Source organism: Peromyscus leucopus, chromosome 1 (genome assembly GCF_004664715.2).
Source record: "Peromyscus leucopus breed LL Stock chromosome 1, UCI_PerLeu_2.1, whole genome shotgun sequence".
Classification (NCBI taxonomy): domain Eukaryota; kingdom Metazoa; phylum Chordata; class Mammalia; order Rodentia; family Cricetidae; genus Peromyscus; species Peromyscus leucopus.
Genome location: NC_051063.1, coordinates 164,764,848 through 164,786,258, shown reverse-complemented (window position 1 = coordinate 164,786,258; position 21,411 = coordinate 164,764,848). Strand labels below are relative to the sequence as shown.

Below are 21,411 nucleotides of genomic sequence, written 5' to 3'. Positions count from 1 at the left end.
CCACACACACCAGTTCAGGACATAGCCCTTTCCCCTCAGGCCTGAAACTCCTTGGCTTGTGCCTTTAATCTCAGCAGAAGCAGCTAAGCCCCTAAGTTGGAGGCCAGCCTGGTCTACAGAGTGAGTTCTAGGACAGCCAGGGCCACAGTCAGTCTCTCCCTGTCACTTCTCTCTACACACACACACCCCAAAATAAATAAACCTGGCCCTTGTAAACCTGCCCTTGCCCTTTCTCAGACTTGGCATCAGGCCTATAACCCTCATTCTTCCAACTAGGACCTCATGGGCCTGGCCCACCATACTACCATGACTCACCCCAACCTGGGTTGGCATGCCTCTAGATCACGTCAGTGGTGAGGACGGTGAACCCTGCCTGCTGTAGGGTTTTCCTTGGCCTGTGTCCCGTCACCTTAATTTACAAAGCAGAGTACACCATCCTACTCAACCCACCCTTGCTCTGCTTCCTTCCACCATGCAAATTCACTCCTTCATGTACCAATAAACATGGTCCCAAGTTTGGGGGACAAGGGACCCTAGTCCAGAGGCTAAGGAACAGGTGTCCACAGGAGGAAGGGAGGGAGACAGGCCAATGTGGGCAGGCAGGCAGGCAGTGGCTAGCAGGTCAGTTCTGAGCGCCTTCCTACCACCAGTACCTGGCCTGGCCCTGTGACAGCTTCTAGACCCTGCAGGAACATGGTTACCACCACAATTGTTTGGTCCCACGCCATCACTGACTCCTTGTGGAACATGGAAGGGTAAGTTGAGGCTGCCACCAACGTCAGAGGCTCTAAGGAACAGAACCAGGCCGTGTCTACTGGCATCTCCCTCCCACCTCCCCAAACACACACAGGCCCCATTTTCCTCCAAAAAGTTGTTTTTTGTCTTTTTTAAATAATGTGAAAATGTCACGCGAAGGTTTGAATCAGAGGCCCCTCCAGGGGCCAGGCTGGGGGTGAGGGGAGACGCAAGATGGGGGCCCAGGTTCCTGAAGCCAGTGGCCTTCATGAGGCCAAGAGTGGGTCAGGAGGGACCTCCGCTGTGCCAGGGGCTCTGGGCCCAGAAGAGTTCAGTTCAGTTCCAAGAAGTGTGGCTATCCAGCGATGAGGCTCCTGCCTCATGTGGCTCCGAGGGGGTCGGGGGGGTCAGGGGATCCATCTGGGGGGCTGGGTGGAGGGCCTGGGCCTCCTGTTTGGCACATGGTGGAGGAGGGGGAGGGCGCAGCCTCAGGCGCCTCCCCAGAGGCTGCGTCACGTGTCGGGGGCAATGGCTCCATCGTCCACACAAGATTCTGCTCGCAAACCCTCTTCTTGGGGTGCAAAGGGGCTGGGTCTTTGGGGAGTCAGTTCTCCACGGGGCCTGGGATAAAGAGAGTAGAGAGAGGATGGGAATCAGGAGAGATGGAATCAGGGGAGACAGGCTTCTGGCTTCCAACTCATTTAAGGTGAAGGAAGGCCCAGGAGCGGCACCATGCCCATCCTCTGACCTCATCCGTTCCTCTGCGCCAGTCACACTGGCCTCAAATGTTCCAGGTACCATTCTACCCCAGGGTCTAAATGCTCTTCCCAGGTAGTTTAGGCCCCCCACTTTCGAGGCCTTTCACAACCATTCTGAATCATCTTATCACCCCTGGACATCCTGGGCTATCATTTGCTTCCTCGATTTGTCCTCAGGTATTCCACTATTGAGTATTAATGTATCTCATCCCAGTTACTGTGGAAGAACCTCGTGTCTGCCTGTACCTTCACTGCATGGGAGTATGGGACCAGTCTGTCCACAGTACCTTCACCAGCCATCCTCCAGCCTCCCCAACATGACAGCCTGACTCATTCTCGGGACCTAGAACACTAACGAGGGCCAGTGCGGCAAGAGGTGAGCCCCTCCACACTTCGTGCTGACACCTGGGGTCCTGGCCAAGGGGAGGCACCAGAGCCCACTTCCTCCTTGAGTGGAAAGCATGGTCCTCGCTCCTTTTCAAAGTACTTGGGATGCGTTCCTCACCCAGGACCTGGTGTAAAGATGGCGTGCACAGGAGTGCCCAGGGGCACCTGCAGTGGTCCGGGGAGACAGACATGCTTAGCAGCTTCCCCACCCATGCCTGGCGGGAGTGTCTGTGACAGCAGGCAAGGATTTGGGCCTTCATACCACTGGGTCCTCCATCCCCACTCGTGGTGACTAAGAGTGAGGTCATCCTGCCAGCCTGGGCCCTGACTCACTGACTAGTGTCCCCACACCCTGGACCCCACCCTGCCCTGTGTTCCTGGGGGTCCTGAGATGGAGGTGTCAGGAAGTGATATTTGGGTGACTTGGGGGGATGCAGCCCCAATCCTGTCTTTCCCTTGACCCTGCCCTGCCCCTCCTCTCTCCCTGTGCCTAGTGTGCTCACTAGCCTCTCCTCCCTGACTCTCCCCATCCTCTCCCCAGTCACCCAGCCTGTCTTCTTCCAGTCTCTCACCACAGCCCCTCCCCTGCCTCGTGGTTCGCTAGCATCCTCTGGGCAAAGTTCCTCCAAGCCCTTTATTTATTTATTTATTTATTTATTTATTTATTTATTATTACTATTATTGTTATATATTTTGGTTTTTGGAGACAGGGTTTCTCTGTAGCCCTGACTGTCCTGGAACTTGCCCTGTAGACCAGGATGGCCTTGAACTCAGAGATCCATCTGCCTCTGCCTCCCAAGGGCTGGGATTAAAGGGGTGCACCACACCGGGCCCCCCAAGTCACTTATAATCTGTCCCATCCCAAGACTGGTGAGATGGCTCAGTGGTTAAGAGCACTGGCTAGAGATTCTGGCTGTTCTTCCAGAGGTCCTGAGTTCAATTCCCAGCACCCACATGGTGGCTCATAACCATCTGTAATGAGATCTGGCTCCCTCTTCTGGTGTGCAGGGACATATGCAAACAGAACACTGTGTACGTAATAAATAAATAAATGAATGAATCTTTTAAAAAAAAAAGATGAAACTTCAAAGAAAAAAAAAGCTTAAAAAAAAAAAAAAAGAGCACTGGCTGCTCTTCCAGAATACCCGGGTTCAATTCCCAGCACCCACATGGCAGCTCACAGCTGTCTGTAATTTCAGTTCTGGAGTAGTGCCCTATACCAATACAGACATACATGTAAGCAAAACACCAATGCATATAAAAATAAATAAGTCATTAAAAAAAATTCTGTCTCATCCCTTCACCTCACTCTGACTCTGCACCCTCGGGAGCCCCAGGCACCCTGGCCTGTCTTCTGTTCCTTGAACTAGCTAAGTTCTTCACAACTCTGGGTCAGTAACACCATCCATCACACAATCTCCACTCTAGACGCCCATCAGGGAGATTAAGCCATTTATACCCTCATAATACTCAGGAGCATGATCCACTATCGTGCCCACTCTATGTGGGCAGAAAGGACACTGACTGGCCCATCCTGGGCGTCCAACATGATGGCCAGAAGGGGGAGAACGGAGTGAGTGGCTCCAAGAGTACAAGGATGCAGCAGATGCGAACCACGAGAGGGCAGCACTCAGGGCCAGCCTGGAGAGAAATTCCGCCTCTTACGCTCTTTTCTAAGTGCCTCAGTTCTCCTTTCTGTAAAATGATGGGACTAGAATCCACTCTAAGGATCGCAGTGGGGATTGAGCGGGTTGCAATGTGACAGGTCGCTGTGAGCTCTCTGCTGTTACAGTGACTCCTGTCTCTGGGGTCTGCCATATCCTCTGCGGGCTTGAAGTGCCCTTGGAGAGGAGATGGAGATCCAGCAGGGTGTCTGAACCCAGAAATGGAAAAGATGGGTAAGCAGGAGAGTGCGCACGTGGGGATCCTTGAGTAAGAAGAAACTGAAGCTAAGAGACTGATGTAACTGTCCAAGGCTGTGAATGGGAACCAACTGGTCTGAGATGAGAGGTGTCAGAGTGACTGGGTGGAGGGACGGAAAAGAGAGGCAGGAAAATTAATGAGATAGGCAAGGTAAGGGAGGGGAGGGTGGAGCAGGGTCCAGCTGGAAGCACCGTACCTGCGGGCCGGGCGTCGGGAGCCCGGGCGGGAGGCCCCGGGGTCTCCAGCGCAGGTGAGACGGAGAAGCGGGAGAAGCACAGGGGGGGCCCGGGCGGGGGGAGGAGGGGGAAATCCTCCGCCCACTCGAAACTGCCGCCTAAGGAGAGAGTGGACCAGCCTTAGAGACACACCAGTCTCAAAGACCAGCACAAGGCTGACTTTAGCCCCACCCTCCAGCAAGGCCCAGCCCCTCCCGCTTCAGATGCCTCCCCTCCCCCTCCTGCCCACCTCTACCAAGGCCTGCCTTCCTGAGCTCCTCCCAGGACCCTCCCTCTCCGGCCATGCAGGCTGGACAGACTCCCGGCTCTATCCTTTTTTTCCAGGTCCCTTCCTAGCCCCGCCCTCCCTGCCCAAGCCCCGCCCCTCCGCGGCCGAGCCGTGGGCTCCGCCCCTCACCAAAGCCGCTGTCGTTGTTGGGAAACCCATCTCCTGGGGTGGTGGGGTGGGGAGGCGTCGGGGGCGCTGGGGGCGTTGATGGGTCCGTGTCCCCCTCGGGGGTGCCCTGGACGCTCAACTCGTTGGTTGGAGTCTCCTGTGAAAGCAAGGGAAGGAAAGGATAGGGAACGAATGGTCACATCCCAACCACCGCATCTCCAAGGAGCAATAAAATCCAGACATTGCTGGGGCTTTTGGCACCCCAGCCTGTAATTACTGACACCGCATTGTGTGGCGAAGTGGATGTAACCTTCATCTGCCTTCGAAGCTTCTGACCGGCCTTACTCTCACCCTGGTCTACGTTCTTACCTGACTGTGAAGCCCCACCCTGCTCAGGAATTCCCTCCTGCTTCTAAATTCAGCCTGCTGCACTCAGTCCTTAACCCAAGACGCTGATCTAAACCCCATGCCGCCAACTCCAAGATCTGGGCTGCAGAGATCCAAACCTGTGTCTCAGAACTAACAACCTGCCCCTGTGACCCTCTCGCTCCCTAACCCCAACTGAGGACCAAGAGACAATGACCCCAGCCCCACTCAAGCTCTCCAAGTCCCACTTCGAGCCAGGCAGGGTGGTGTTTGCCTTTAGTCCCAGCATTCGGGAGACGGAAGCAGGTGGATCCCTGAGTTCTAGGCCAGCCTGGTCTACCCAGTGAGTTCTCAACACCCAAGGCTTCACAGAGAAACCCTGCCTCAAAAATAAAATTAAATTAAAGTTTCACTTTGGCATCCCAGGTCCCTGCTCTGTTCTCAACTGCCTCACAAACTGGCCTCCGACAGTCTCAGTCTATAAGACCTCCTGTTTTCAAGAGTATGAAGATTTCAGGTCCTGGTTACTTTGTTTTTTAGTATGTTTGTTCATTTGTTTGTTTGAGAAAGAGTTTTGATATGTAGCCCTGGCTGCAACTCTCTATGCAGATCAGGCTGGCCTTTAACTAGAGATGGAGGGGGAGGGGCGTGGAGGGGGGGATGGCGCATGCATTCAGGAGGCAGAAGCAGGAAGATCTCTGTGAGTTCGAGGCCAGCCTGGTTTACAGAGCTAGTTCCAAGACAGACAGCGCCCCCCCCCTGCCAAAACACACAATCCTTTCTCAAAAACAAACAAAAATCCTAGAGATTGTCTTGCCTCTGCCTTCTGAAAGCAGGGGTTACAAACCTGGGTGGCCAAACCAAGCCCGCTCCATCTTCCACGTGATAAGATCTGCCCCATTTAAAGCCCAATCTCAAGGGGCTGATGATGCTTTTCTAAATGACCAGGGTTTATTACCCAGTACCCACATCGGACACCTGCCTCCGGGCTCCACCCACTGACTGGGCCTCCCAGGACATTCTAAGCTTATAACCTTTTGAGGCACCTGCACTCATGAATATACACAGACATACACTATTAAAAATTAAATTAGAGTCCACTCCATAGACATTCAAGTGTTATGCACAAACCAGGGCTCAAAGCACTAGGCTCCGCCCTCAGTGAACCGGGCCCCGCCCCCATTCTCTTCAGTCTTTAATAATCTCTATTTGTTTCCCCAGCCTCTCTAGGCTGCTTCCTGACAGCCTTCTAGACCCACCAACACTCTTCAGGTCACTCCTAGATCACAAACCCCTACCCCATTCCTGGTCCTACCCCTGCTAAGCTCGGCCCAGGCCCCCAGGCCCCGCCCACTTGCTTCCACCTCCCTCCGGGCTCCACCCACTAACTGAGCATCCCTGGGCACTCAAAAGGGAAAGGTGCGTCTCCCCCTGGCCCCGGCCCATCCACCAGGACCACCAGGGGGTCCACCTCGCTCCCGTCCTGCTGCGGTCTGCCCTGAGGCTCCGCTCACCTGGTCGAAGAGGTAGACGGTCACGTCCCCGTGGAAGGAGACCATCTTGCGCTTCCTCTCCAGCTCGCTGTCCTCGGGTTCGTCGGCCGCGCGTGGAGACTTGAGCAGCCCCCGCAGCGGGCGGGCCGTGTCCGCGTCGGCGTAGCTCACCACGACGGGCACTGGGGCTTCCCGCGTCCTCCCGGGGCCCCGAGAGCCCGCTGCCTCCTCGTCCTCGTCCTCCTCGTCCTCGTCCTCCCCGTCCTCCTCCGCTGGCCCCGGCGCCCCCGCCCCGCCGGCCTCCCCGCCAGCCGCCCCTGCGTCCGCGCCCTCCCAAGGTGGCCGCCGCGGGCCCGGGCCCGGGAACGGCGTGAGCGTGAGCGGAGGGAGCGCCAGCGAGAGCCGGGAGAGTTTGGCTGCAAGGGGAGAGACAGGTGAGCTGTGTGCTGGGAGGAGGGGGGTTTGGAGGGCCTCTCTGTGTGCAGAGTGAGACCCCCACACACGCAGTGCATGATCTCAGCACCCAGAGCAAAAGGTTTCTCCCACAGCACCTGGGCCCCGTGGTTCTCTGCAGTCTGTCCCCACCTCAGTCAGGACTCCCTATTCTTGCCCCCTCTCATCATTTGTATATGACATTATCACTGCCTGGGACTGAGTCCTGCCCGTTCCTCAGCTCTGGGGGCCCCCAGACCTGAGCCACCTCTAGGAGCCAGGCACACATGCTCTGGCCACACCCTCCTGCCTAGCGCAGCAGTTCAACCTTGCTTAGTGTACCTGGCCTCGGAACAGCTCACTCGACTTTTGGTCTGTGCACAGAGAAATGCTCACAGTCCCTGGGGTTAATGAACCAATGTTCCCTGCAGAAGGGAAGTTCTTCCCTGCCTGGCTTGGTTGCCACCTCCCAGCACTTTCTCTGCCACAAAGGTCCCCAAGGCCACTTTCCACCCAGTCCCATCTCACTCTTTCATTGTGTCCCTTGACAAGCACATCCACCTCTCTGGGCCACTGTTCCTCCATCAGTGCAAAAGAAAAGCATCTGTAGGCACTATGGAGGGTGTAGGCACTAAGGATAGTGTAGGTGAGGCTGCCTCCCACATTCACGTTTCACTGACCTGTGCCAAGCAGGTGCCCACCCTTCCCTGCCATCCACTCAGTTCCTAGCCCCCCTCCTTCCCTTTTGCTCAGAAGGCACCCTCTCAGGATAGCGGGATGAGCATTGTGTTACAGCCACAGTACTGTCAGGGGTGGTGGGTATGAACATAAGGTTGGAGTGATAGCCTTTGGCAGTCACAAAGGCTTCCCAGGGAAGGGGAAGTGTGTGTGGGATTTTAAAGGATGAATAGGAGTTCCCTGGGTGGAAAACAGTAAGCCATTCCTAGCCTCTTTTCACTCAGCAGCTCTAAGCCAACCCAGACTCTCTGAGACATTTTAGTTACCCCAATAGTGTCACGTGACCCTGATGGCTTTCTAGACCCATGGGTGGGGTGCCAGTGCAGAGCCGGAATAGGGCAGTAGACTCCATATTGTTTCAGGAACTTGGGTGGGTACCATCTCTCTTGAGGTGCCACTGTGTGCCTCATCTTTCTGCTCTAGACTCTCAGTGGCTCCGGAACACTCGCCCACCAGGGTGGGCCCAGCCACGGGCAACCCATGGCCTGACATATTAGAGAGACCCCTTAGATTATTGCTTCCTTTAAATTTTTACATTAAAATTTTTAAATCTTGTGTATGTCTGTGTGTGTGTGTATTTATGTATGTGTGCAGACACACAAGTACATCGGCATGTGTGTGGTGGTCAGGGAACAACTTATGGGACTCAGTTCTGTCCTTCAACCACAGTCCTACGGATCAAACTCCAGGCCTCAGGTTAGGTGGCAAGTGCCCTTTCTGCCAGCCTGCCTTTTTTTTTTTTTTTAAATAATGTGTGTGTGTGTGTGTGTGTGTGTGTGTGTGTGTGTGTTTGCGTTTGCGCATGCGTGGAGGACAGGACAACCTCAGGCATTCTCCTCAGTACATCCACATCCTTTGAGAAAGAGTCACTCACTGGCCTTGAGCTCACCAATTAAGCCAGAGTGTCTGAGCAGTGAGCTCTAGCAATCCTCCTGTCTCCACTTCCCCAGAACTTTTTTTTACTTAAACATATATATATGTTTACAAGCACACCACCACACCTGGTTTGTGTGGCTCTTGAGGATCTGTTCCTCACATTTGCAAGGCAAATATTTCATCAACTGAGCCGTACCCCAACCCTCTGCTTTGTCTGAGACAGGATCTCACCATGTATCTCTAGCTGGCCTGGAACTCACTATGTAGCTCAGGCTGGCCTCAATTCACAGCTACCTTTTAGCTTCCCTCTCCCAAGCGCTGGTATTACACACATGTGGCATCACTCTTGGTTACTCCCAGCTTATCGGAGCCCTCACATGGCCCTGACTTGCTGCACCAGATTCTCTCTGAGCTGCCTACAACTGTTGGAACATCCAGAACACTGATCTAACAAGAAAAAGTGGCAAATTCGGCATCACCTGTGGCCCTCTTGGGAGTGGCTATCCCTAGACATGGCACTTCCCCACCTGTTCCCAGCCCTGGCTTGTTTCTGGCTATCTTCTGGTTCCAGACTTGGAGACCCCATCGACACAAGCTTAAATAACAAAGACAGGTCTCCACTATATCCGAGAGCTCAGTGCTGAGAATTTGTCCATAGCTAAGGCCTGCCCCTCACAGCGACCCTGACAGCCCCTTCATAGGGCCTTTCTATCATCCATTCTTGGCATGAAGACCTCTTCTTAGGAATATAAACGGGGACGCAGCCAAGGTAGGCCCAAGATACAGTGACTGCTGGGTGGTTGGCGGTCGTAGTGCCGGGACCTAGTCAGTTTTCCCACCCCGCCTCCTCTACCCCAGGACCTGGCCACCTCCTCACCTTTGATCTGCTCGCTGTTCCCCTGAGGGGGTCCCAAGTCCAAGAACAAGCGCGGCATCTCGGGGCCCTTCCTCTCCGGCTTGGGGGGGTCCTCGTCGACGCTGGGGGCCGTGTCTCCTCCGAGCCTGCTGTCTGGGACCCCTGGCTCTTCCTCGGGGGCCACCTCCGGCCTGGCTTTCGGGGGCGCTGGCTCCGGCCTCCTCTGCTGGACCCCCAGTGGCGGTGGCGGAGGCGGCAGTGGTCTCGAGCTGTCTACCCATCCGGCCTTTGCGTCCACGCCGCTTGCGGGGCCGCCGGCGGGGGCCATCCCCACGCCCCCCTGGGCTCGGCCCCCACTCCCGAGGTCCAGCTTCCCAGCCCCGGGGACTCTCGGTGCCCCCCCAGTCTCGTGGACTCTCCACTCGGTCCCGGGTTCCGGGTTCCCGTTCTTGGGGACTGGGCCAAGCTGGCCAGGGGCCGTCTCCAAGCCGTTCTGGGGCAAGACTGCCTCGCAAGGCGCAGGGGCTTGATCCAGCAGGGTCTCGGGAGCTAGACCCCCAGTCTCGGGCATCTTCTCCCAGGGCCCTGGGGCTCTCCGAGGTCCAGTCTCTGGCGGCCTCTCCATGTTCCTGGGCAGCCTCAGGACCCCATTCTCTGCCACTTTCTCCTCGCTCTTTGGGGACATCAGAACCCCATTCGCCAGCACCTTCTCCTCGGCCTCTGGGGACATCGGCTCCCCATTCACCAGGGCTCTCTCTCCTCTCTCGGGAGATTCCAGGCCATTCTCCGCCACCTTCTCCTTCACGTCCAGGGCTCCCGGCTTGCCGGTCTCTAAGACTGTCACCCCGTTCACTGGGAGGCTCCAGCTGGGGACTTTCTTCCTGCTGCCCAGGGATGTCAGGTCCCTGTTCGGGTCCAGGCCCTTCTCTCTGTTCGCGGGGCTTCTCCCCGCCTTCCTGGGTCCTGTCTCCCCGGGTGTCGACCCCTTGTCCCCTAGGAGGTTCTTTGTCACATCCTCCCGCAAGGACATCAGCAGCTGCTCGGTGCTCACTTGAACTACAAAGGTTGGCTTCTCCTGGGACTCTGGGAGTGGGAGGGGACCCGGGTCTGGGGGTGGCCGGGGCGCTCCTGGGTCGGGTGGCTCGGGGGGAGCCCGCGGCCGAGGGACCCCTTCCTCCTCGGCCGCCCCCCCACCTGGGAAGGCTCCCTCGGGGGAAAAAGGGGTCTCGGTCTCGTAGCCGCTGTCCCCCGGCTTGGGGCCCGGAGACGACAGGCCGGAGCCTGGACTGGCCAGGGCCGACGGGGGGTCGGGGGACGCGGCCGGTTCCGCGGGGGCCCGGGGAGGTGGCGGCGGAGGGGGGGGAGCGGGAGGCGGCCCCCGCCCGGGGTACTGGGGCGCTGCGGCCCCCATAAGGGGGTCCAAAAACTCGGAAGGGGCTGAGGTGGGGGGGACCAGGGGCAGGTCGGCCAGGGAGCCCCGCTCTGCACGCAGCGAAGAGTCGTCCTCTGGGGGTTGGGGACAGCCAAGGGCAGGGTGCCCCCCCCAGCCGGCCACGGCGTCCCCCCGCTCCAATGGCAGGCAGGAGCAGGGACCCTCGCGACTGCACAAGGGGCAAGGGAGAGGTCCCCGGCGGCTGGGTCCCCCACCAAGGCTGCTGCTGTCCTCGCCTGGGGAGCTCTCTTCTTCCTCCTCCTCCGTCCAGGGTGCGGTACCCTGTTCCCCAAGCACCTCGGCAGGATCTCCTGCCAAGGTCTCTCCAGCGCCCCGGCCCTCGGGGTCCCAGCCACTCAGCAGGAAGCCACCTGATCCGGAGGACTGGGCCTGAAAGGGTCGGGGCGCAGGGAAGAGGGGGGAGGCCCAGGTCTCGGACACCAGCTGGGGGACCTCGGAGGGAGCCTGAGGGGCCTGGGGACCGGGCACGCCTGGGTCCAGCGGGTCCCAGTCGTTGGGGAAGAGGGGCTCTGGCGGAGAACCATGCTCCTCCAGGCGGATGTAGTACTCGCTGCTCACCGAGGGGCTGCGTGCGCTGATGACCGGCAGCACGCTGGGCGTGGACAGCGCCTCGTAGAAGGGGTTGGATGGGTTGGTGTGGGGCGCAGGAGGCGCAGAGGCGGGCTGCCAGGGAGGTGCACCCCCACCCCGGCCTGCCCCACGCCGGGCCTTCTCCCACAGGCACTCAAGGTTGAGGCCGCGGCTGCTCTCCGTGACCGTGAGAACATCATCTGGGTCAGCCCCGGGGAAGCCATCCAGAAGGGGGAACTGAGAGGACAGGGTCCCCGGGCGCGGCGCACTATGCGAGGGGGGCCAGGGCCAGGGGAAGGGCCCATCTCGGGGAGGGGGCGGCGGCGGAGGGGGTCTGGGGGGCCGTTCGGACAGCAGGTAAGTGAGCTGCAGCTGGAGGTCGGAGGCCGAGGGGCGCTGGGCTGGCGGCCGCCAGCAAGACTGCAGAATGTCATACCTGGGAGACAAGGGAGGGGACCGTGAGGGGGGCAGAACTCCCGAGAGAGCGGGAGAGGAACAGAGGCCAACAGAGAGAGAGAGAGAGAGAGACAAAGTCCGGGGCCCTGAAGCAGAGGGAGGCAGGGGCGGGGGGGGGGGGGGGCCGGGGGAGCAGAGGTAAGGACTGGTAGGGCAGGGCAGAGTTCCCACGTGCCACTCCCCTGCGTCAGTTTCTCCACTTTAGGCATCAGGTGATGGAGATGGGGGTCACAGGTGGCTGGGCTAGGAAGTCTGGGCCTGAGCTTGACCCCGGAATCGGGCGCCTTACCAATAGTCAGCGTAGGGCAGTTTGAGCCTGGGCCGGGCCAGCTTGACGTGCTGCTGGCGGACGACGAAGGCCAGGACCTCCTCGTCAGATAGGTGACGGTAGGGCTGCGCCCCGAACTCGAATAGCTCCCAAAGCGTCACCCCCAGTGACCTGGGTCAGAGGCCAGAGGTCAGAGGTCAGGGAGCCGCGGAGCCCCATCCCCCAGGCGCCGGCGACCCGTGGCCTCACCAGACGTTGCTCTCCCGGCTCTGATCCACCAGCACGAAGCTGCCGTGCAGTTCGCCCAGCAGCTCGGGTGCTGCCCAGCGCAGCGGGACCCACAGGCGCTCGGGCGTCAGGTAGTAGTCTTCCTGGGGGCGGGCGGGGTCCGCAGGTCAGTGGGTGACACAGACCGGGCCACGCGCACAGACACACGCACGCACACGCACTGCCCACCTTGTAGTTGCTGTGCGCCAGGCCGTAGTCTCCGATGCGGACCGTGAGGTCTGAAGTTAGCAGGCAGTTGCGCAGGGCCAGATCGCTGCGGGGTAGGGGTGGGGGAGGCGGCATGAGGAAGCCCGGCGGCCCCCAGTGCTGTGTGTGCCTCTCCTCTCCTCACCCTGCTCCTCTGGCGCAGGCTCCTCCTCTCCCGACTCCTTCCTCCTCCTCCACCACCACCACACCACCTGCCCTGGTCCTCCTCCTCCTCCTCTGGGTCTTTCCTCTCTCTTGACACCTCATCTTCCTCGGGTGGCTCTTCCCGCTCCTGTCCTGGCTCCTCCTCCCCCGAATTCCTGCTTTCCTCCCTAACTCCTCCTCACTCTCTACCTCCTTTATTGACACCTCAGTCTTTCTTCCCTCTTCCTCTGTCTCCTTCCTCCCCTGACTCTCTCCTCCTCTTCCTCTCGCCTCCTCCTCTCCTTCCTCCCCTTCCCTCCTGACTCCTCCCTCTCCTCTCCTCTCTCTCTTTTTTCTTTTCCGCCTTGGCTGTCCTGGGACTTGCTATGTAGACAAGGCTGGCCCCACTCCTGCTGGGATCCTCCTAGCTCAGCCTTCGGAGTGCTGGGATCACAGGCCACCCCACCCAGCTGGCTCGCTAAATCTCCCTCTCCTTGGCCGCTCCTCCCCCTTCTGACTCCTCCCCTTTTCTTCCCTCCACCTTCTTCAGAACTTCAGCGCCCGGGCACTGAGTCCTCTCCCTCAGTTCTCCCCTGGGTCCCCTGCTGTTGGATCCGCCTCGCTCACCTGTGCACGTAGTTGTGGGAATGCAGATGCGCCAGTCCCCGGGCGATCTCCAGGCCCATCCTCTGCAGTGTCCGAAGGTCACGAGGGGGCAGTTCAGGGGACATGCCCTCCGGGGGCCGCTGGGCACGGAGGTATCGCTTCAGGTCCCCCTGCGGGGGGAAACAAGAGCAGTTTAGCACAATTTGAAGAGAGCACGAAGTAGCCTCCGACCCACGTCGGGCAGCCCCTCCAAGCCGGCTTCCCCTGCCGCTTCAGCTTAGTTGGTCAGATGCTTGCCACACATGCAGGATACCTTGGATTCAGTCCCTGGCTAGTGCAGACCCCCGAGTCCTGAGAGCGAAGCTGGCTTCCAGCTCCAGCAGGCCCTCCCTTTCCCCAGCCCCTCACCAGCTGGCAGAACTCCATAATCAACAGGAAAGGCAGGGTCTCCACACAGACGCCCAGGCACTGGAGGACGTTGGGGTGCTGCAGGCTCCTTTGGGGGCAGAGAAAGAGCAGCCTGTGTCCAGCCCGCCGAGCTGAGCCTCGCCAAGCCCTGTCCCAGGCCTGTAGACGTAACCTCATGTCCCCTGCAGGTTGGCTCGTTGAACTCTCCATGGCCCCCCAGCCATGCCATGAGACCCAAACTCTGGTGTTCCAGCTACTCCCTGGCCAGACACACCTCACCACCAGCTCAAGGCCTTTGCACTCACAGCCCACCTCTATGGGGGACACTCTCTCCTCAGGATTTCTTTCTTTTTTACTCTGGGTCTCCCTATATAGCCCTGGCTGTCCTGAAACTTACTATGTAGACCAGGCTGGCCCCAAACTCACAGAGATTCATCTGTCTCTGTCTCTTAAGTGCTGGGACTAAACGCGTGAGCCACCAGGCCTCCGTATTTTTAATTTTTTAGAATTATGTGTATATGTGTGTTTATGTGTGGGTATGGGCATGTGAGTGCAGGTGCCCACGAAGGCCAGGAGAGGGCATCAGACCTCTGGGACTGGAGTTACGGGCACTCACGAGCCATTAGACTTGGGTGCTGAGAGAGCAGCACATTCCTAAGCACCAAGCGTCTCGGCAGCCCATTCTTGTCTCTGCCCCCTGTTAGGCCCCAGCTTCAACCGTCTCCCAAGCGGCTTCACTGCCTCTTCATTCACCTTGCACTGGGTCTGAATCCCTCTCAAGTCTCCCAGGGAAGTCCCTCTGCCTCTCTGATTACTTCCTCTGACTCCCAAGAAAGTCACGTGGACAGCTGGCCGCGGGGAGGGGCGGGTCCTGCCAGTCTGTGATCTGAGACAGGGTTTCACTCTGCAGCCCAAGCTGCCTGGGAGTGCACAATCCTCCTGCCTCAGCCCTCAGAGTGCTGGGATATGTGGTAGGTGTACACCACCAGGCCCACCGTTACTGCTGCTTTTATTCCCACCCGTAGACATATGCTTGACTTGATTCGCGGCCTCCATCCCGGCTGCGGCTGCAAGGCTGCTGGCTGCGGCCCAGCCCCAGCACTCTGCCTCCTCTCTTGCCTTAGCCAGCTTCCCAGAGTGTTCGGCAAGGCGGCTGGCTCTACAGAACCAGGCCTCCCCAGGCTTTGAAAGCAGCCCAGCCATTGTTGCAAAGCCTGGTACCCCAAGTGAGGCCCGTGCAGGTGAGTTCCTTCTCTGACGAGGCCAGGCAGATGCCAAGGGCTACTTGGGTGCTGGGGGCCGGGCTAGTATCTGTGTTACAACCACAGCTTGGCTGGCTCCTCAACCCCTCCCCTCCTAGGAGACTGCTAACATCCCACTTGGTGGAAGGCATGTGGAAAGTGACCACCATGTGCCGGAACCTGAGAAATGGCAGGAGGTAAGGACCAAGGACGATGGAGAGAGAGAAAGCCAGGACTTCACCACACCTCTGTGGGGCAGAGTAAAGACCAGGGTGATCCAGAAGGGAACAGAGGCTCAAGAGGTGAAGGAACGTGCCTAGGGTCGTACCGCTTGGATTTGCTCATAAAGGTAGGGCCATACTGTTCAGCTCTATGTCTGGATCAGCAAACATCTGCTGGGGCTTATAGAACTCACACTTGTGCTCAGAGACAGAGAGGACCCTGTATCCCACAGATACCTCTGACATGGGTCAGCTGTGGTGCACCCGAAATGTGGCAAGTGTCACTCAGGAAGTGAGTATTTAAATTCACTTATTTGTAGCCCAGGCTGGCCTCAAATTCCTAAAGATCCTCCTGCCTCAGTGTCCTAAGTGTTCTGATCGCAGGGGTGAACCATATCCGGCTGAATGAGTTTTGAACTCATTTCATTTTATTTAGCTTAAATTTAAAGAGCCTCAATCTAGAGAAAGACAGACAATATACAAGTACCAAGGCAAAACAACAACACACAGTTTTTGAGACAAGGTCTCCTTCTGTAGCTCAGGCTAGCCTCAAGCTTACGTAAAATCCTCCTGCCTCAGCATTCTGAGTACAATTGTAGGTAAAGCTCACCATGCCTGTGCAGGGCCCTTCTTCCCTGGGGCCTGGGGCTGAGACTAAAAAAGGAACATGAAGGCCCAGTTCAGCATTAGAGATGAGCAGGTAAGAAGTGGTATTCTCCGGAGGGAAGAGCAATAACAAAGGCCTTGGGCAGATGAGCAGCTGCAGTGTGTATGTGTGTGTGGGGGGGAGTTGAGGCCAGAGGCCAGATTAGAGGAACGACTATGCAGGGCCTGTGGGCTAGAGGGAGCTGTGGCCATGTCCTGGGAGCACTAAGGAGGAGCCATGGGAGGACTTGGAGCAAGGATGGACCAGACTCTAATGAGCCCACACACACCTTCCTACCTCCAAGCACAATTATGTGTAAAGAATGGCGTGAAGCCTAAGCAGGATGGTCACAGATCTTTCTCACAGTGGAGAAAGGAGGTGGGGCCGGCTCTTCAGTGATAGCTCGGGTATGGTCTTAACTGTGACTGGGATGAAGATCCTGAGGTGCAGCCTGGGAACCCCCTTCCCCAGGCTGTCTTTAGCTCACTCTAGGAAGACCCAAGATTCCAGGAGGGAAATCCTGGCACCAAAGCCATACAGTCAGGAAGAAACCTGAGACTGGAAGCCAGGCCTGGCACCACACTGGGTTCCATCCACTTCCAAGCATCACCTCCTCCACCTGATGCTTCGTTTCTCGAAGCCCTGTCCGCGGACTTACCTATAGGGCTGAGCCTCTGAGATGAACTTGCGCTGCTCCATGGGCCCTGCGCTGGCCCGCAGCTCCTTCACCACCACCTGAGCAGGCGTGTAGTCTGAGAAAACCTCCCCCAGGATCACCTGGTCAAGGAGGGCTTCGGTCAGTGCTGACCTGTGTCCAGCCCATCCCCAGGCTAGCTCCAAACACACCAAACTCCCAACCACCTTCCAGGCCTTCCCTTCATGTCCCACCTCCCTGGTCCCCCACCAGACACGGAGTGAGAGACTCACAGGCCCAGAGTCCGATGCACGCGGGGACGGATGGAAGGATGGACAGACTGACGGACGCGTGGAGAGCCGGGTGGCGAGGCGGAGTGGTCAATGGAGTGAGGAGGGAGGCGCTGACCGACAGATGTGGGGGTAGGTGGGTGGGAGTGGGTGAGAGGTGGAGGGAGGGGGGCAGGCTGAGGGGCGTGGGGGCTGGGGAGGCCGAGAGCAGATGGCAATGCGGGTAGACATAGAACAGGAGCACAGGCCAGAGATGTATGGATGCCCCTCTGCCTCCCGCCCAGGCCCCTCACCTTCCCAAACCAGCCGCTGCCAATCTCCTGTAGGTAGCTGAGGTGCTGGCGGCTCAGGCCCAGGGGGGTGCTGATGTCTGAGGAGGGGCAGGAGGGGAGGCCCTGAGCTCCTCTCCTTTCCAGGATACCCCACACCACCACAGTGGGTGGGGTCTGAGAGCAGAGTAGACAGCAGTCTCCTTTTATTGGCTGTCTCCAACATTCCATGGCAGGGTCCAGCCTCCTCATTGGCTGCCCATGAGATCCAGGGTCCAATCAGCCCTTCCCTTTGGCAACCCTAGCTCCAAGACTGGTTAGTCAGTTTATAGGCTGGCTTCCCGGGTTGAGATCTAGGCTGATGGCCCTGGGGCCATCCTGCAGGACTCTCCAGATCTGTGGTTTTCTGCAAGATGGTGCGTGTGGCCTCCCTATAAGTTACTTCCATGAATCTAGGGTTCTGTCCTCTGCCCTCCCTGAGCCACGAAAGGAAGCCCTCGGTGTTGGGACCACAGCATCCTGGGGTGGAGGGGGCAGTACCTGAGTGTGCAGGCTGCGGGGCAGGCATTGGCAGGGAGACCTCTGCCAGCGGCAGAATATAGACATCAGGCAGCGACTGTGAGGAGGAGGTCTCCTCCGCAGGGGGGGTGTACTCCCCAGAGCAGTCCTCCCCTTCTGGGTTCTCAAACTCCTGGGGTGCGAGAGGCAAGAATGGGAGCACCGGGAGGGGGGTGCTGAGACGCCAGCGTCCTGCCCTAATTGCCTCCCCACAGTTCACAGACCTGTCCCTCAGATCCCAACCCCATTTCCGCTGGTGTGAGGATCCCAGGTTCCCAGGTTTGGGAGTGCTCTGGGACTTCCAGCCCCTTCGCTGGCTGGGGTCTTTCTCCCCAGGTTAGTCCCAGGGCACCTCACCTTGAAACGAACATCACCCCGTTTGCAACACAGACAGGTAAGAAGGAGGAAGATGAAGGCCAGCAGACCGGAGCAGGAAATGAGGACCACAGCGTAGGGCGGAGCCAAAGGGGCTCGGCTCAGAGCAAATCCATCTGTGGGCATAAGGCTGGGCTGGGGTCTGGGCTTTAAGACACCGGCTACCTGACTCCGTGCCCCTCCCATCCTGGGCTAGTCTTGGACTACAACTCCCATGATGCCCCGCACCCAGGAGCCCCTTGGCAGAGAGGCCGGGTGGCCTAATGTATTGTGGGAGTTGTAGTTTAAGGCTTTCCCAGGTGGTTGGGGGTGGGGTCCCTCTTTTCGTCCCAAGCTGGGACCCACCCCCCCACCTCTCGCCCCAAATGCATCCCCTAACCCGTATTTGAATACATTCCAGTGACGAGCAATAGTGAGGCCTGAAGCTCTGAGAATTTGTAATATGCTGCCGCGCATAGCTTCATGACCCCCTCCCAATTGCGGGTTGCTCCAAGATTTTTACCCGGAGCTGAACCCCCTGCCCACTCCACGTCTGAAAGGTGACTGAGAACTGTTTCTTTTAAAGACACTGGGAACACAGGCCCATTCTCTAGCCACAGCCTTAGTCCTGAGGGAGGGGACTCTGCAAAGCCAGAGCTGTGTCCCCCTTAGAAATAGGGTCTCTCTCCCCCAAAGGCTGCGGCCTTCCATCTCCCCGCGCACCGTGTGCACTCGCGTGCACATGAGCTCACATGCACGCTCACATGCACGCACTCGGTCCGCAGCCCACTCCCCACCCGCCTTGGCACGTCTCCCTGACCCTGCAGACCCGCTCGTCCCCAGGGACTGCGCACAGGTGCCAGGCTGGCCCGGTGGGGGTTGGGCGCGGGCCGCGGACGGCTGGACATACTCACCCGGGTGCGCTGGGGACGCCAGGCAGCCGGAGGCGGAGACGGCCGCCAGGAGGATGAGTGCGCCGGGCGCAGGCATCTTGTCCAGGATGGAAGGGAGGTGGAGGTATCGGCGGCTGGGGAGGAGGGGGGGCGGGCCCTCAGCCCCCAGCCATGGGGACCCGCTCAACCCTGGCCTCCCCCAGCCCAGGAGAGGGGCGGGAAACGCAGGACAGGAGGAGGGAGGGGCTGCTTACTGGCTCAGGTACCCCCCTCCCCCTCCTCGAAAGGACAGAAGGATGAAGGGATGGAGAGGCGGACGGAGGAGAGGAGCTAGGGAGCCGGGGTTGCTGGGGTAGGGGGGAGGGGAAGATGGGGGGGAGAGCGAGGGCCCCGCCCCCGAGGACAATCGGGATTGGGGGAGCAGAGAGCCTGTCAGAGGAAGGGTGGGAGGAGGGAGGAGGGAGCGTTGTCATGGCAACTGGTTCCCGGTTGCATTGGCTGCCAGGCGGGAGGGGAGAATAGGAAGGGGGAGGAGGGACGAGACGGAGACCAACAGACCCTTGGCGGGGGGCGGGGGGGGGGCGCAGAGTCCACAGTGCGTGGCCCTGACACCACTGTGACACACTACTGGTGTCTACACGTGTGCTACATGCTAAGATGCAGATATCAAACCCACGCAGCCCACACACAGCTGACACATGTCACAGGAACCTTCACAAGCGCATCACATACAAAGGTGGACAGCCATCAGCAGACGGAGACACGGACACGTCACACACAAAGACATGGGGACAGACTACACTGAGGATGCATAGGCAGTCCAGCCTCTGGTTGGTACAGATTCACCCAGCCACACAGGAATGTCCCAGCACCACACACACACACACACACACACACACACACACACACACACACCACAGAGCTCCAAACACGGGAGGTATCACAAAGATCCACACAGACCCTTTGGGACATGAGGAGGCATGCTGTCATAAACTGACATTCTGCATAGACAACAAAGAGCACATAGACATGATTAGCTCATACATCCAAAGACCCTTGCATGCACGCACAGACACAGGCTGGTCAGTCACATACGTGAACATACAGAAACAACACATGCATGTATGCAGCACTGGGTATGCACATTGCTCACCCCCGGGACAAACGCACATCACATACACATACACACATGAGAACATACAGTTCATAATGCAAAGTCACACAGTTTATGCAAAAAACACAAACACAGGACAGGGCACAAACATGCCCTGTGCAAAAAGTACAGTCACGAGTATTGCACACAAAGGCACACCACCTACCTAAACAGACAGCGCGAGTGGACACACTCTTTAGACTTGTTACCCCACTGTAGCCTCACGTCACATACACCAACACACATGGGCACAAAAGATGCATAAGCGTAGTTTATTTCATGTATTTATTATTAGCAGGATTTATTCTGCGCCAGACGTTTCCGAGGTTTGGAGTATTACCTTTCGATCCTCACAACAGCCACCAAGACAGGTGCTTTTTCATGCCCAATGTACAGGTAAGGAAACCGAGGCACAGAGAGGGCCAGTCACCTGCCCCATGTACACAACAGGGCATTGACAGAGCTAAGGATGGGAACCAGGGACACCGACACATCAGACAAGACACACACACACACACACACACACACACACACATCACGTGCCAGGCTGCAGTCTCGGGGTCCCACCCCACCCGGCGGCACACAGAGCTGCAGACACACCCAGAAGCGCAGACTGCCGCCCTCGGCGAGGATGTCTCCATGGTCCAGGAATACCTGCGACTCGTCCCCTCAGTGAGGCTGGACGGGAGCTGCGCGCGCAGCACTGCTCCCCGGGGGCACTGGGAGGAGGGGAGGCCTCACAGGGGCTCACTGGAGAAACTGAGGCAGGATCGTTGTGGATGGAGGAGCAGCAAAGTACGGGGAATGGGGTTGGGGTGAACGAGGAGTGAGCGCGCAAAGCTGCCCCCTGGCTGGAGAGCCAGGACCTGAAGGAAGAGAGGCTTATGGGGAGTTGTGGGGCTGCGCAGAGTCTTCTGGGAAATGCAGTCCAGCTGGGAGACCCAGGTTGCGCCGCCTGCGGGGATGAGCATGAGGGTGGCAGGCGGGGGGCATCTGCCACCAGTGATGAGGTCGGGGAGCTTGCTGTTTGTTCTTAAGGTCACTAAGAACTGAGTTTATTACAGCACTGTCAGTGTGATTAGTTCAGCTGTGAGCCAGAAGTCAGGACTGCGGGAAGGGCCGGCTGGGCCGCCGAGCTCTTCAATCCACCCAGGCTTGGTGTGGATTTGCTTTTTTGAGACAGGGTCTCACTGTGTACCCAAGCTCTCCTGGAACTCACTCTGTAACTCAGGACGGCCATGAGCTTGCAACAGTCCTCGGGCCTCAGTCTCCTGAGCGCTGGGATTACAGGTGTGGTCCAAGCAACATTTTTTTGTAAAAATTATTATTTAATAATATGCTATTAATATAACAATTTATTATCACCGGAATGAAGTAAGGTAGAGCCAGAAGAGTGCACTTACTTCAGAGAACATGCCAAGGGTATTCTTGAGGATGGGTTTGGTATCCAAACCCTAGGGCCGGGAAGCTTTCTGTCTCAATGCTGCCTGTCCCTGCCATGAGCGTCAAAACTGTTGAAACAGTGCCCTGACTTGAAAGCGTTTGCATATGTTGAGGCCACACCTGTGCGCCGTTCAACTGTGTGTTTAGGACATAT

The 21,411-nt window shown here is 58.1% G+C and overlaps 1 protein-coding gene across 2 annotated transcripts; it reads right to left on the bottom strand.

The window, feature by feature from the left end:
• Positions 1–870: 870 nt before the first annotated feature.
• Positions 871–21,105, bottom strand: Lmtk3 (lemur tyrosine kinase 3). 2 transcript variants are annotated; one of them, XM_028859259.2, is made up of 16 exons: positions 20,415–21,105; positions 18,683–18,795; positions 17,772–17,905; positions 17,397–17,547; positions 16,881–16,957; positions 16,322–16,440; positions 13,556–13,643; positions 13,169–13,317; positions 12,380–12,464; positions 12,173–12,294; positions 11,945–12,094; positions 9,198–11,635; positions 6,296–6,690; positions 4,437–4,572; positions 4,000–4,137; positions 871–1,356 (listed from the first exon to the last, which is right to left on the bottom strand). In XM_028859259.2, exons 1-16 carry the CDS (start codon positions 20,453–20,455, stop codon positions 1,340–1,342), a joined length of 4,353 nt encoding a protein of 1,450 aa, XP_028715092.1. In that variant the 5' UTR covers positions 20,456–21,105; the 3' UTR covers positions 871–1,339. The 2 variants fall into 2 exon arrangements, with proteins under 2 accessions (XP_028715092.1, XP_028715095.1); XM_028859262.2 differs by lacking the exon at positions 20,415–21,105 and adding an exon at positions 18,916–19,022.
• Between the last annotated feature and the right edge of the window lie 306 nt (positions 21,106–21,411).

Coding starts and splice junctions, on each gene's coding strand:
- Lmtk3 (XM_028859259.2), bottom strand. CDS start 20,455: ATGGAGACATCCTCGCCGAGGGCGGCAGTCTGCGCTTCTGG. Junction 13,318..13,555: donor TTATGGAGTTCTGCCAGCTG/GTGAGGGGCTGG, acceptor TTCCCCCCGCAG/GGGGACCTGAAGCGATACCT. Junction 4,138..4,436: donor CAACAACGACAGCGGCTTTG/GTGAGGGGCGGA, acceptor CTCTCTCCTTAG/GCGGCAGTTTCGAGTGGGCG.